Here is a 15892-nt window from a genome sequence, read left to right on the forward strand (position 1 = left end):
TACATTTCAGTTAAGATACGTAACATAAGTATGTTAGCTCATAAAAATGAGCTAACATTCGTATGATTCATTTCTAATCAGGACAACTGGTTTAAAACAATAATCATTACAATAGAAATATACACCATGTGCTCATTCTGCTCTATTTTCACGACCCCTCAAGGCTTAGAAGTAGCCTACAAAAAAGTTTGAAAAAAAAAATGAAAAAAAAAATCACATTTTAATTACCACATGCCTCAACCGAAGCTTCTTCAGCTGGTAGAAATACCAGCAGGGTATCATAAGCAAGTTCTCTTTTTACATGGCACTAAAGAAAGGAGCCATTGCATCAGACAAAAACACTTAATTTCTTACACTTCTTTAATCATATCACATTTTAACAAACGATTTAGCAACATAACCACCACCACTGTGCACACCACCTACTCCCTAGTGTCTGGGTGACAGTTTTCCGGACGAGGGCTGAGGAAGACGATACTTGGCCATCTCTACATCCAGGTCTGCAAATGTGTAGCTGGTGTAGCTGTGGTGCTGGTAGTTTTTGTAAGTGCTGTTGTCAAAAGATTTCTCAGGCTCTGGAGGTACTGCTGCTGACTCTGCAGAAGAAAATGAGAACCTCATGACGGAGATGCATCTTGCTGCATTTCACACATGAAACACAAACCAGGTCAATTATCTTGGAAGCATTTTTTCTCTTCCCCTAAAATCAAACTGTTGGCAGGCATTCATCAATAGCAGGAAGCTATCAAGAAATGGACTACGAGGACTTTTGGAGGCTGCAGTTACATATTCACATGCTCTGATAAAGAAGCTTATAATATCACATTTCCCAAAATAACAAGGCTTGTATGAAGACACATTTGTGGGAAAGACCTCAAGGCTGTTCATGGCATATTAAATAGAAGCCTGTAAAAGTAAAATACAACACAGAGAAACTTCCACTGACAAGACTCATTAGGACATGAGGAAAATGGGGGTGCGGGGTGGGGGCGGGGCAACTGAAAAATCAGCACATATTTAGTCATATACATTTACATCTAAATATCACTGGAAAACTGCTGGCAATGAAAATGTCAAGCTCACAACCAAAGGAGAAAAAAATTCAAGAGCAATTGAAATATTAGTCAGTTGCACATCACCTGATTACATATATATTAGTGTGTATATAACCTTTGGCAATATTTGGCACTATATTGCCAAAAGTATTTGCTCACATGCCTTAATTCACATATGAGCTTAAGTGAGATCCCATTCCTAATCCATAGGGTTCAATATGATGCTGGTCCTCCCTTTGCAGCCTGAACAGCTTTAGCTCTTCCTTTATTGTCCTCAAGGTTTAGGAGTGTGTTTATGTGGATTTTTGACCATTCTTCCAGAAACGCATTTGTGAGGTCACATACTGATGTTGGACAAGAAGGTCTGGCTCTTAGACTCTGCTCTAATTCATTCCAAAGGTGATCTGTTGGGTCAGGACTCTGTGCCAACCAGTCAAGTTCAGCCTCACCAGTCTCTGCCATCCATGTCTATATGAACTGTGTGTTTTGTTCATTGGTGCAAAGTCATCTTGGAAGAGGAAGGGGCCAGCTCCAAACTGTTGCCACAAAGTTGGGAGCATGGAATTGTCCAAAATGTCTTGGTATGCTAAAGCATTCAGAGTTCCTTTCATTGGCACAAAGGGGCCAGGCCCAGCTCCTGACAAACAACCCTCCACCAAACTTTACACTTGGCACAATGCAGTCAGACAAGGTAACCGCCAAATCCAAACTCGTCCATCAGATTACCAGATGGGGAAGAACGATTCATCACCCCACAGGACGCATGTCCACCGCTCTACAGTCCAGTGGTGGTGTGCTTTACACCACTGCATCCAAGGCTTTGCATTGCACTAGGTGATGTACGGCTTGGATGCAGCTATTTCATCATGGAAACCCATTCCATGAAGCTTTCTGTTCTTGAGCTACTCTAAAGGCCACGTGAAGTTTGGAGATTGACTCTGTAGAAAGTTGCTGACCTCTTGGCATTCTGCGCTTCAGCGTCTCCTTACCCTGCTCCGTCATTTTATGTGGCCTACCACTTCATGGCTGAGTTGCTGTCATTCCCAAACACTTCCATTTTCTTATAATACAGAGGAATGTGGAATATTTAAGACTGAGGAAATTTCAGAACTGGATTTGTTGCACGGGTGCCCTCTAACCACAGTCCCACACTGGAATTCACTGAACTCCTGAGAGTGAGCCATTCTTTCACAAATATTTATAAAAACAGCCTGTATGCCTAAGTTCTTCATTTTATACACCTGTGGCCATGGAAGTGATTGGAACATTGGATTCTGATCATTTGGATGGGTGAGCAAATGCTTTTGGCAGTAAGAGTGTATATATTTCCATGCAGAGTGGATACAAAAGGTATTCAGGCTATATGCCACTTTGCTGCGACCCGTCACACCACAGTCTGAATACTTATGATCATGTGATATTCCAGTTTTTGTCCTTCAATAAATTTTCAAAAATGTCTACATTTCAGGGGGGTTTTCTGTCAAAATTGTATGCTGAGTGTACATTCATGAGAAATGATATGAACTTGTTTGATTTTAGAAAATGGCTGTGATCAAAAAGTGAAAATTTTAAAGAAGTCTGATTACTTTGTGTATCCATTGTACATACATAATTAAATCAAACCAGAAGAAGGAATGAACCATAAAGTCAAGGAAAAGTATCCTCAGATGTTTCCCTCAAATTAGCTGGATGCCAGGAATAAGTTTGAAGGTTAGATGTTAAAGTCATAAAAGTTTAACAGTAATATGAGTGAAAGAGAATGTGAGGGAACCTGCCAAAAGACCTTATTCTTAGGGACAGGAAGAAATACAAAGCCTATCTGCAGCATTAAAAGGTTTGGAGTGAGGGGCAAGGCGGGTGTATTGTATACCCTCAGGCTGTTCAGCAGAGGTCTCCTCATACAGCTCCTCTCCAGAAGCTTCCACGAGCGCCCGGGCAGAGTCCTCCGTCTCAACAGAGGTGCCAACTTCAGCTGGATGATCAGCCACTACTTCAGCAGAGACAGTTTTTGACTGTACAGGCCCAATAGTAGAAGCTTTTTCCCATGATTCTTCACCAGCATCCACAAAGCCATCTTCAAGTTCCATAAGCACATCTGCTGCTTTTAAAGGAGAATTTGACTGGGCTTTTTCTGGAGCTTCATGTTGCTCCACAAGTACAGCTGGAGCTTCACACAGGGTATCAGTAGGAGCAGTATGGGTTGAAAAAGCAGAACTGGTAAGCTCAGCTGCACTCTTTGTAGCAGTAAGGATATCAAAGACTTGCAAATTATCTTTGGAGGCCTCTACTACAGATTGATCTTCTGCTTCCTCTGCATTAGGTAGGCCCTTTGTCACTCCGCTAACTGTAAACTCTTTCATTTCTCTCTGTTCTTGATGACTTGGTAGTTGCAATTCCAGAGAAAAGCTTCTGGTTTGGGTTTCTAAATTCTCATCTTCAGGAAAGGACTCTGAGTCTGAGTCTGAGTCTGAATCAGATTCACTGGATGATGAGGAAGACAGTTCTTCAGCTGCTGAATTCCCAAGCTTAGAAGAAACCGTAGTTGGTTTTACAACATCATCTATGGTCACAGCAAGGGAAGGAATGTCTTCTGGCACTGAGCCTTTACAAAGTGCCTCAACTGAAGCTTCTTCTGCTGGTACATATACCGGTAAAGTATCATGAGCAAGTATCTGAGAAACTTCTTCTTGGCTTTGATACAGATCAGATGAAGCAGTGACAGTCGGTGATTTTTCTCCAGCAGATTTAGTGGAAGCTGTAACAGATGCTGCAGTTTTTTCTGATGTGGCAGTGAAGCGGACTGGCTCTTTAGTTACACCTAGAAAGTTTGGCAAAACTCCAGGTTCCAACAATTTAACTGGAAAGGCCACAGTAGTCTTGTAAGTCCACATAGCTGCCCTCTCATCTTCACCTGCTGAGGAAGAAAATAAATTGTACACAAATAGGTCAATGCTAGCAAATGTTACTAAACAGAACATTTTTCTAAAACTATTTTCCAAAATCTTGATCTCACACTTTGCAAACAAACTTTACTGAAATTCACCACAGAAAGACCACGGAATACATATTTAGCTTACTTCTGGCTTATCTTACAGAGAGCTAAAAATATGGTATGTATAATGTTTTCCAAAACACATGCACTGAAAAGTAAATGAAATAAAATCACTATGAGTTACTAAAAAGTAAGGAGTACATTTATATACAAAATACAAATTAAAATGATAATTTCAGATTTAAAAAAACAATGATGCAAGTGATGCATAGCCCATTTAAAATTAATCTCCATACACACAGACCATTAAAATTCATTTCAATATAAAGTGACAGACTATAGTTACTTGCACATAAGAAAACAGAAAAATGCTACAGAAATAAAAAAAAAATCTAAGGAAAATGTGGGTTAATGATACACAACATCATGATCACAAGTTTTCTTAACATTGTGATATAGGAATTAATCATAAGCTGTAATCAACTAAAACAATGTTTAAAACTGTACAACCCAGGACCTCCGGATGAGCAAATGAGATGCTAAAAGCTCAGCAAAGTAGCTCCTTGACAAATTCTAAAAGTTTCCTTTTTCTATGCAGGACATAAAATACACTAATGAGTGAGTCACAATGCCTAAGTCCAAATACAAATAAGCTCTACTGTCTCAACAGTTGATTTTACAAGAAGAAAAAATGAATGAAGAATGCATGACTAGCCTCTCGGACTTGGAAGCGTTACTGGCAGCTAACGATATAGCTGACGAGACAGCTAATTTACAAACTGTTCTCCAAGAACTAAGAGAATCACATTGTGAAAATGCAGAGGGCTTCCGAGAAGCTAAAGAGGAAAAAAACCAAGCGGGAGACTGGACGTATTTTGGACGGATCTAGCAGATTGTAGAGCCAGCTGTGAAGCTAAGTAAATCACAGGATGAGCTTGAAGCTGAACTAATTGAGTTCGAGGGGAGATCGAGACTCCATGGCATTGTAAAAGATTCTGAGCACAGTTCTTCCTCTATGGCAGCCTTCATAGAGATCCTACTATAAGACAAATGAGATATTCTGACATTATTTGACCTGGGCATTGAAAGAGCTCACCTCTCTCTGGGATCCAGGCTTCCACCTGATGCTCCCTCATATTCAATAATAGTCAAGTTCAAAGATGAAGTACTGAAACGAGCCTGGCAAAAGAAAGGCTTTAAGCTGGCAGGGAAAAGAGTAATAGACAATGGCTGTGTCCCAGACATGCTGCTAAAACATAGACAAGTACAAGTTGAAGTGAAGCTGGTCCTCTGAGAAACGAAGCTCGAATTCCAGACCCCATTCCCAGCCAAGTTGATTGTATTTTACGAGAACAACACACGTCTCTGCAACTACACATCTGTAGCAATAAAAGACATGGTGAGTTGAGGCTTCAAAGTCACCGTCATCCAACTATCTATAACCTGGGTTGACAAGATTAAGAGTGTGATGTGGGCCAAGTCGGGAAGGACAGAGAAGGAGCAATCAATGAATGAAACACAGGAGGGATATAAGAAGAAACTGGATGCTTGTAGAAGAGAACAACCCAACCAAAAAGGACAAAAGGAGCAGAAGGGTCGAACATATCCCATTTCTTTCTGACGTGAGTTGGAGTCGAGGATTGTACACCATAAAAGACACCACCCGGAAAATGGAACGCCATAACTAGCAAAAAATTTAATTAATAAACTGCAGGATACCAGATATTTAATAATCACAAAGTGATTATGAAGTGGTAATATCCAGAGAAATGTAAAAGATTGTATTGCTCTTTGTGAACACATGAAACACATTTTCGTTAAGTTGTTCTTAAATAAAAAAAAAATAATAATAATAAACTGCACAACCCTTGGCAAAATAACTATAAAAGAACTACAGCAGACATTCAATTCCACAGGTTAGGGAGAGATCTGTAATGGGGTTTTCCCCATTACGATTTCTATACATGAAACAGAACTTTAAATTCTTCTACTGAACTTATTGTATAAGTTTGGTAGAATGTTCCCTGATGTTTCAGATCGCTCTCACAAAAGGACATGGGGGTAAACTGATCAAATTGGTTATTATTGTTTTGTCTGTGATGGACTGGCAACCTGTCCAGGGTGATCTCGCCTCTCTCCCGTTGACCACTGGAGATACGCACCAGCACCCCACTCAACCCATCTAGGAACAAGGGTGTGTGATACTGAGACCCCATAAACCCTCACAATTTGAAGGGAATTTGTCAAAATAAAAAAATAACAATATGAAACTACCATTATGTTCGATAGGCAGCTTTTCTGAGTGTGAATTACTTGGGTCACTTCCAACACTTAGTCTCGTTACAGATTTTTTTTTTTTTTTTTACAGAGAAAAACATTGACGTGTGCCCTACTTATTTTACGTGCTGAACACATACGCGGCATTAGAGTGAAAGATGTAAAACATAATATCACCACATGTAACTGGCCTTACTCTTGTCTGGATCCTTTGTATTTTTCACTGGTTTTACCGACTCTTTAGCTTCACTGCAGAACAAACCAGGGGGTTGACGTCTCAGAGTGCCCCAGCTGTCAAACTGGAGGAACAAAAAAAAAAAAAGAAGAAAGTTTTGGAAAGAAATACTGTACAAACAAATTTAAGTATTACATATTGTTTTTCAGCCAAAAACATTGAACAAAGTATAAAGTTCCAGCCAGCTCAGTTGACTCAAATTAGGAGGAATTGCATTTGACACGATTCAGACAGGTTTGTTAGAAACTCCATGAGGTAGAGGCCTCAACAATTGCCTCCATCAATGTCTACATGACACACAGAGAACAATTTGTGAGACGGAAGGTTATGTGTTTAACCCAGGAGTCAGCAGCACACCATATGGGACTAAATTTCCATCAATATTTTTATTCTCTGTGCACCTCAAACTTTCAGGTCGAGGACACACTCCTGGCATCGGTGCTATTACTTTGCAGTAATTGGGTGTATGATATGGATTCCATAGAATGCTTTGTAGAAGGGGTGGGAATAATCTTGAATGTGAACAAAACGACTGACTGTAAATAGAGTAAAAGTAAAAAAAAAAAAAAAATTAAAATCACAAATTATATATTTTATTGTCTGAACAACATGAAAATGGTGCAGATAATGACAGCCTGAGTATTTTATGTGCTTATTATGTTCTATGCTTTTACAGTATGTGGACACTTAAACTAGAAAAGAACTCCAAACAAAACCCACTAAGGAATTTCGATGTGCTTGTGAAGCTTCAGAAATAAGGAGTTTGTAACCTTTGTCCTCAATCCACCTGTTTTATGTCCACCCTAACAAAGTGGACAAATTGTCACTTCTCAAGTTTTAAAAACTTAGACTATCAAGGATTTTCTGCCCTCTGCTTCACTAAAACATTGAACAATGAGTACAACCCAGACAATCCACTTCTGATGTTGTGCTTCCAGCTTTTTGGGGCATACTGCACCTCAGAGGTGGAATCTGTTTTTAAATTAATGAATGTTGGTGTACTGATGTCACAGAAGACATGTAATCATCTGTAGTCCAATCTTATTGACAGCTGTCAAAATACCTGCAATATAACAGGTTGTCCCTTAATTTAAAGAATTAACTGTAAAATAATATTTCAGTTCAGTATTCAATGTTTTTGTTGTGTGTAAATCTTGAGTGGAAATGATGGAAATGTGTTCTACACAAAAAAACAAAAAGATTAACCCACAAAACACCTTTTCATGTCACATGAGTCTTTCTCTCACTATCTTCTTGCAAATTTATTACTTTCAAAAAGTTCACTCAGCCATTTAGAGAACGTTAACTCAATAAGATTTTAGGATTTTTGTAACTTCTGTACTGTTTTTCTTTTGCAACATTTTATGATCTGTATCTGATAAGCTCTACAAATTAAAACAATGAAAATTTTACTTGATGCTGTGAAAATTTGATTATTGAGATTATCACCTTTAAAATTTCTTCATGGGATTGTTGTGCTCAATAAAATTATCGGAGGTTTTTATTGGTTGCTTTGACCAAGAAAATAAACAAAATCCCTGAAGTCTATTTTTCTAGATGTCTAAAACAACTTGTGCAACAATGATTGAGGTCATGGGACACAGCCATAAATAAAGTTACTTAAAAGTATTGAGAAATAGCTCTCACTTTATTCACTATCACAATAATACAACAAAATATCGCAATAAATCCTAAATCCATTTCGTTCAGCCCTAGTCTCAGGATAAGGCTGTGCTTTTTTCTGCTTTATTACAGGAGTCATAACTTCTCAATAACGCTATGTTCTAAATTAAAACACATAAGTAGTTACAAGATGTGTTTATCTTAGTTTTTAAAAAAATCTATTGTCAATTTCATTTTTCTTTTTTTGCAACTTTGAGGGTCATTAGGAACGCTACCGCCCATCATGTCACAACATCAGCTTCCAAGCATGCGCTTTAAAAAATTACTTATATGATGTCGTTAATGACCTAACATCATCATAGAATACAGTTTAAAAGCTTTTGTATCAGATAACTAAATATTACCTTGAGTGCACCAAGTCGACTTGAACGCAGCAACCAGGCGGCCATTTTGTGTTCCTACTGTTTTGTTCCGACTGGCCTCAACGTCTGTGGTTAATACAATGGTTCCACGAAGAAGCAGCTGCAGGAAGCAAGTTCACCGAGAAGGACTCGCGAGAAAGACCAGACGAGAAGAACTCGCGAGAAAGACCAGGCGAGAAGAACTCGCGAGAAAGACCAGGCGAGAAGGACCTCGCTGCAGCAAACAGAAACGGGCAGGGACGGACCTTTTTCTTCTTCTTTTTGTTTTATGGCAGTTGGCAAACAACTTACAGGTTCATTACCGCCACCTTCCAGACTGGAGTATGGATAAGATGTTAATCCACTATAATCTTCCTATAATACCTGTTCTCCTTAAAAAACTAAATATACTATTAAAAACTACATCCCCAGAATATCTTTGAAGCAAATCCATAATATCTCATTTATTTTTATTCTTATTTAGATCATGAATTAAAACCTCCCTTTCATGAACGTACTTACTGCATTCTAAAAACATATGCTGTATTGTTTCTAATTTTCCACAATAATTACAAAGACCTGTTCTACATTTATTAATTATTTTAAGAGTACTGTTTAATCCTACATGTCCAAACCTTAATCTAGATATATTATCCTCTTCTTTTTTACTCCTCTTACATTTCCTGAATTCCCCAACTTTTTTTGGAAGCTATAATAAAATCTTGCATTGCTTCCTCTATCCCACTGTTTCTACCATTTCATCTTAATATACATTTTACTAAAGTTTTAACCTCGTTTTTGCTTATTTTAATATTTAAATCAACAATACTCTTTTTTGCTGCATCCTAAAAATTGAATGAATACTATCCAATATAATATCTTGCTTTGATTCTGAATTTAGTTCTAAAATACTTATTAATGCACTACTTGAATCTGAGCAAATTAAAACCTCGCTCTCTCGTTTCCTCAATCCATTCTAAAGCCATTAATATAGCCATTAGTTCACTGGTATACACTATCAACTTATCTGTTATTCTTTTATTTCTCATAATATCTAGCTCCGGAATTATAAATGCTATTATTAGATTATTAGATTTTGGAAACAAATAATTTTTTCAAAGTGTTTTAAAAGCCTTATTTCTCAGTTTAATTGCTACTGAACACTCTAGTGTACACCAAGGAATTATCTTCTTCTTTTTAGTACCACTACTTCTAGGAATGACTATTTATGCTGTATTAATAGTGCTTTTACTAATTTCTAAATTTAATTCATTTATCGGTTTATTCAAATCTATATTTATTATATTAATCTAATTTATTATGTTAGATTTATCCCAATTTGCCTCCCCAAATTTCCATTTCCCTTCAACTTCTACCTGGTCTTCTTCTATATTTGTTCCTACCTTAACAAAAAATTGGATAATGATCACTTTCTATTGTACTTTTTTTACATACCCTCCAGCTCCATCTATCTGCAAAAAATTGAGATACCAAGGTAAGATCAATATCTGATTCTCTACCTCTTATCAAATCCACCCGAGTGCCTATGTAGCGGAGTTGATTTTATTTACTTATTTTTTATAATAATTATGAACCTTCTCAAAAAACTTTTTGTTGAATTGACATGTCTGTTGTTTTTGATTCCTGATGTTGTTTTGGGAGGACGATTATTGATGTCGCACAAAGTGGGGTTCTGTGAGGCTGCAGCAGCCAGACAGATGCTGCAGCAGCCAGACAGAAGCTGCAGCAGCCAGACAGAAGCTGCAGCAGCCAGGCAGAAGCTGCAGCAGCCAGGCAGAAGCTGCAGCAGCCAGGCAGATGCTTCTGCCAACTAGGCAGAAGCTGCAGCCAGCAGCAGCAGCTGCAGCCAGACAGAACTGCAGCAGCCAGACAGAAGCTGCAGCAGCCAGGCAGAAGCTGAAGCAGCCAGGCAGAAGCTGCAGCAGCCAGGCAGAAGCTGAAGCAGCCAGACAGAAGCTGAAGCAGCCAGACAGAAGCTGCAGCAGCCAGGCAGAAGCTGCAGCAGCCAGATAGAAGCTGCAGCAGCCAGGCAGAAGCTGCAGCAGCCAGACAGAAGCTGCAGCAGCCAGGCAGAAGCTGCAGCAGCCAGGCAGAAGCTGCAGCAGCCAGGCAGAAGCTGCAGCAGCCAGGCAGATGCTTCTGCCAACTAGGCAGAAGCTGCAGCAGCCAGACAGAAGCTGCAGCAGCCAGGCAGAAGCTGCAGCAGCCAGGCAGAAGCTGCAGCAGCCAGGCAGAAGCTGCAGCAGCCAGACAGATGCTGCAGCAGCCAGACAGAAGCTGCAGCAGCCAGACAGAAGCTGCAGCAGCCAGGCAGATGCTTCTGCCAACCAGGCAGAAGCTGAAGCAGCCAGACAGAAGCTGCAGCAGCCAGGCAGAAGCTGCAGCAGCCAGACAGAAGCTGCAGCAGCCAGACAGAAGTTGCAGCAGCAGGCCAGGCAGAAGCTGAAGCAGCCAGGCAGAAGCTGCAGCAGCCAGACAGAAGTTGCAGCAGCCAGGCAGAAGCTGCAGCAGCCAGACAGAAGCTGCAGCAGCCAGATAGAAGCTGCAGCAGCCAGGCAGAAGCTGCAGCAGCCAGACAGAAGTTGCAGCAGCCAGGCAGAAGCTGAAGCAGCCAGGCAGAAGCTGCAGCAGCCAGGCAGAAGCTGCAGCAGCCAGGCAGATGCTTCTGCCAACTAGGCAGAAGCTGCAGCAGCCAGACAGAAGCTGCAGCAGCCAGGCAGAAGCTGCAGCAGCCAGGCAGAAGCTGCAGCAGCCAGGCAGAAGCTGCAGCAGCCAGACAGATGCTGCAGCAGCCAGACAGAAGCTGCAGCAGCCAGACAGAAGCTGCAGCAGCCACGCAGATGCTTCTGCCAACCAGGCAGAAGCTGAAGCAGCCAGACAGAAGCTGCAGCAGCCAGGCAGAAGCTGCAGCAGCCAGACAGAAGCTGCAGCAGCCAGGCAGAAGCTGAAGCAGCCAGGCAGAAGCTGAAGCAGCCAGGCAGAAGCTGAAGCAGCCAGACAGAAGCTGAAGCAGCCAGGCAGAAGAAGCTGAAGCAGCCAGGCAGAAGCTGAAGCAGCCAGACAGAAGCTGAAGCAGCCAGACAGAAGCTGAAGCAGCCAGGCAGAAGCTGAAGCAGCCAGACAGAAGCTGCAGCAGCCAGGCAGAAGCTGAAGCAGCCAGGCAGAAGCTGCAGCAGCCAGGCAGAAGCTGCAGCAGCCAGACAGATGCTGCAGCAGCCAGACAGAAGCTGCAGCAGCCAGACAGAAGCTGCAGCAGCCACGCAGATGCTTCTGCCAACCAGGCAGAAGCTGAAGCAGCCAGACAGAAGCTGCAGCAGCCAGGCAGAAGCTGCAGCAGCCAGACAGAAGCTGCAGCAGCCAGACAGAAGTTGCAGCAGCCAGGCAGAAGCTGACGCAGCCAGGCAGAAGCTGCAGCAGCCAGACAGAAGCTGAAGCAGCCAGGCAGAAGCTGAAGCAGCCAGACAGAAGCTGAAGCAGCCAGACAGAAGCTGAAGCAGCCAGGCAGAAGCTGAAGCAGCCAGACAGAAGCTGAAGCAGCCAGACAGAAGCTGCAGCAGCCAGGCAGAAGCTGAAGCAGCCAGGCAGAAGCTGCAGCAGCCAGACAGAAGCTGCAGCAGCCAGACAGAAGCTGAAGCAGCCAGACAGAAGCTGCAGCAGCCAGGCAGAAGCTGAAGCAGCCAGGCAGAAGCTGCAGCAGCCAGACAGAAGCTGCAGCAGCCAGACAGAAGCTGAAGCAGCCAGGCAGAAGCTGCAGCAGCCAGACAGAAGCTGCAGCAGCCAGACAGAAGCTGCAGCAGCCAGACAGAAGTTGCAGCAGCCAGGCAGAAGCTGACGCAGCCAGGCAGAAGCTGCAGCAGCCAGACAGAAGCTGCAGCAGCCAGACAGAAGCTGCAGCAGCCAGGCAGATGCTTCTGCCAACCAGGCAGAAGCTGCAGCAGCCAGGCAGATGCTTCTGCCAACTAGGCAGAAGCTGCAGCAGCCAGGCAGAAGCTGCAGCAGCCAGGCAGAAGCTGCAGCAGCCAGGCAGAAGCTGCAGCAGCCAGGCAGAAGCTGCAGCAGCCAGACAGAAGCTGCAGCAGCCAGACAGAAGCTGCAGCAGCCAGGCAGAAGCTGCAGCAGCCAGGCAGAAGCTGCAGCAGCCAGACAGAAGCTGCTGCAGAAGATGTTCTTCAGGTGATAGAAGGCCGACTTTGTAACTGTCTTTATGTGACTCTCAAGGTTCAGGTCTTGAGTCCATCACTACTCCCAGGTTTCGGACTTGATCTCTAGTTTTTAGTTGTAATAACTGAAGCTGTGCATTGACTCTAGATCTGTAGCTCTAGATCTATAACTCTAGATCTATAGCTCTAGATCGTTCCTCTTTAGGTCCAAAAATAATGACTTCAGTTTTGTTTTGGCACATCCACACATTTATCCTTTCTAAGCATTTATTCAGTGATTGGATGGGGTCAAAGGTCACCTGGTGACATCGTAATGTAGAGCTGAGTATCATCTGCATAGTTATGGTAGCTAATATTATTTCCTGTTATAACCTGAGCTACAGGGAGAATATAAATATTGAATAAGAGGATTGAACCTAGGTTGTGACCTTTGACCTCTTTGATGAGAAGTTTCCCATTGAAACAAAGAAATTCCTGTTCTTTATGTAGGATTCAAACCAGTCGAGCACCGAACCGGAGAGTCCAACCCAACTCTCCAGTCCATTCAGTAATATGTCAAAAGCTGCACTGAGGTCCAACAGAACCAGCACTGTGGTTCTCCCACAGTCTGTATTTATATGGATATCATTGAATACTTTGACTAGGCCAGTCTCCGTGCTGTGGTGAGCACGAAAACCAGATTGGAAAGAGTCAAAGCAGTTGGTCATCATGAGGAAACTATTTAATTGTTTTACACTGTTTTTTCAATAACTTTGCTGATGAATGGGAGGTCAGAGGTCAGAGGTCGGCCTGTAATTCTGCAGTAGTGATTTGTCCAAATTGTTCTTTTTTAGCAGTGGTTTGATGACTGCTGTTTTCAAAGCCTGGGGGAAAACACCTGATGTGAGTGATGAGTTACTATTTGGATCAGATCAGCAGCAATAACAGGCAGGACTTTCTTAAAGAAATGTGTGGGAAGGACATCCAGACAGCAGGAGCTTGAACTTCATTGACTTATAATTTGGTCTAGAGTTTTATAATTAAGTAGTTGAAAATGGGTCATTTTTTCTGTATTTATTTTGTTTGGGTACAGCAATGGTTCTGGCTTTAGAGTTGATGTGCAGATTAATCCTCTGATTTTTTAAAAATTTTCTCTGAAAAGAAGCTGGAAAACTTGTTCCATCAGCATTAGATTAAAATTCAGGTAGTAATGTAATAGGAGGGTTTGTGAGCCTGTCAACTGTTGCAAATAAAGCTCCAGCATTGTTAATGTTTTTGTTTATGACATCTGCAAAGAAAGCCTCCCTTGCATGTTTTAGTGTTGATAATAATAATAATAATAATAATAATAATAATAATAATAATAATAATAATAATAATAATAATAATAATAATAATAATAATAATAATAATGAAGGAACTCGGTTCCTGTCTAAGAAAAATTAAAATAATTGACTTACGTTAGTTACAGAGTCTTTCTTTATAAATGTCACAATGAATGTGAAGTTGAGTTTTACTCCATTTTGGTTCTGCTCTGCGACAGAGTTCTCTTGCAGACCAAACTATTTGTGCTTTTCTCCATGGAGATTTCTTTCTACCAGTCAAAACCTTTACTTTAATTGGGGCAATGGAATCAATGATATATGAAACTTTAGACTGAAAATCATCTACCAACTGATCTACATCATTACAGCTTAAGGGTGAGGAAGAAGAGTAGATTTGATTAAATGTTTCTGCTGTTTTCTGTGAAGGAACGTTTTGTGACAGTAGCTGTTTGTCCAAGTGGGTCAAAGAATAAAGAACTTTCATAGATAACAGCAAAGTGATCCGACAGGGCGACATCAGTTACAGAGACATTGGAAATATTCACACCCTTACTGATAACCAGGTCCAGTGTGTGTCCTTGAGTGTGTGTTGCTTGTTTGACATGTTGTGTTAAACCAAAATTTTCTGAAATCACAACAATAATTAAACAATCATAATCAATGCATATGAGAGATAAAAGATCATTCAAGTCAGTAAAGAAATTTTCCACATATGCTGGAGTTTTGTATAAAGTTAGTGTCAAAGTTGTTTGAAGCCTTTAACCTGAATTCCAAGATACTCAAAAGATGTGAAATGACCCAAAGACATTTACTACAGTTTATGGTATTTTTAAATATAGAAGCCACGCCTCCTCCTTTTTTATGCTTTCCATTCTCACTTAAAAAATTGTAGTTAGGAGGCGCTGATTCAATGAGTACAATTTGGTCATTATCGTCATTCAACCATGTTTCTGTCAGAAACATCAATTATACTCAGTGATGAAATCATTAATTAATAGAGCTTTAGCATAGAGTGATCTGGTATTTAAAAGATCCAGTTTAAGTGACTTGGTGGCTGATAGTTCATCAGTTTGAGGTTTGAATTAGGACCGCTGTATTTCATATTTCTGTTTTTGCAAAAAAAAAATTGTAGTGATCCTGTTCTGCAGAACCCGGGGGCCAGACACATTCTGGATGGAGACGGGTGTAAAGATAATATCTGGTCCCCGGCCTCAGACCTCAGAAACGCAGAGTGATGGATCCTCTGGGAAGTCAGGGGCAGGTTGCTTAAATGTAGTGAGGTCTGCTACGTGAGTACTAAGGAGAGACGTGCCGAGGCGAACCTGTTGATTCATTCCATCTGTAAATTTAAGAAACTCTGGTCCGGAAGACATTTCTTCATTGGTATCTATTGAATCCTGTGAATGCTTGGAGGAGCAGAGAGGGAGGGGGGAAGGAGTGAGGGAAGCAGTCGCTCCGTCTCCAGTCGATTTATCAGCTTGTTTTGGAATATCATGCTCCTGATCCTGATCTGCTGTTGTTGTATCAACCTTCCAGACCTCTCAGGTTCTGGTTCTGGTTCTGCTCTGCATCCCCAGAAGCAGAACCAAGAGAGGAGAAACAGCTTTCAGCATCTATGGACCAAAAATTTGGAACAAACTTCCAGAAAACTGTAAAACAGCGGAAACCCTGACTTCCTTCAAATCTCAAGTAAAAACGCACCTGTTTAGAGTTGTATTTGAAATGTAATATGTATGGATTTGATTTTGTGGATATGTATGTAATTTTTTTTTTTTTTTTTTTTTTTTCCTGTTGTGGGCAACGGGGCCCGGCGAATACCCGTGG

General features: G+C 41.3%; 1 protein-coding gene across 1 annotated transcript; it reads right to left on the reverse strand.

The window, feature by feature from the left end:
• Positions 1–342: 342 nt before the first annotated feature.
• Positions 343–8865, reverse strand: LOC129353168 (uncharacterized). The gene is made up of 4 exons (XM_055022396.1): positions 8587–8865; positions 6521–6623; positions 2926–3969; positions 343–596 (listed from the first exon to the last, which is right to left on the reverse strand). The coding sequence occupies exons 1-4, from the start codon at positions 8629–8631 to the stop codon at positions 430–432; spliced, it is 1359 nt and encodes a 452-aa protein (XP_054878371.1). The 5' UTR covers positions 8632–8865; the 3' UTR covers positions 343–429.
• Between the last annotated feature and the right edge of the window lie 7027 nt (positions 8866–15892).

Source organism: Poeciliopsis prolifica, unplaced genomic scaffold, assembly GCF_027474105.1.
Source record: "Poeciliopsis prolifica strain line A6 unplaced genomic scaffold, Auburn_PproV2 SCAFFOLD085, whole genome shotgun sequence".
NCBI classification, from domain to species: domain Eukaryota; kingdom Metazoa; phylum Chordata; class Actinopteri; order Cyprinodontiformes; family Poeciliidae; genus Poeciliopsis; species Poeciliopsis prolifica.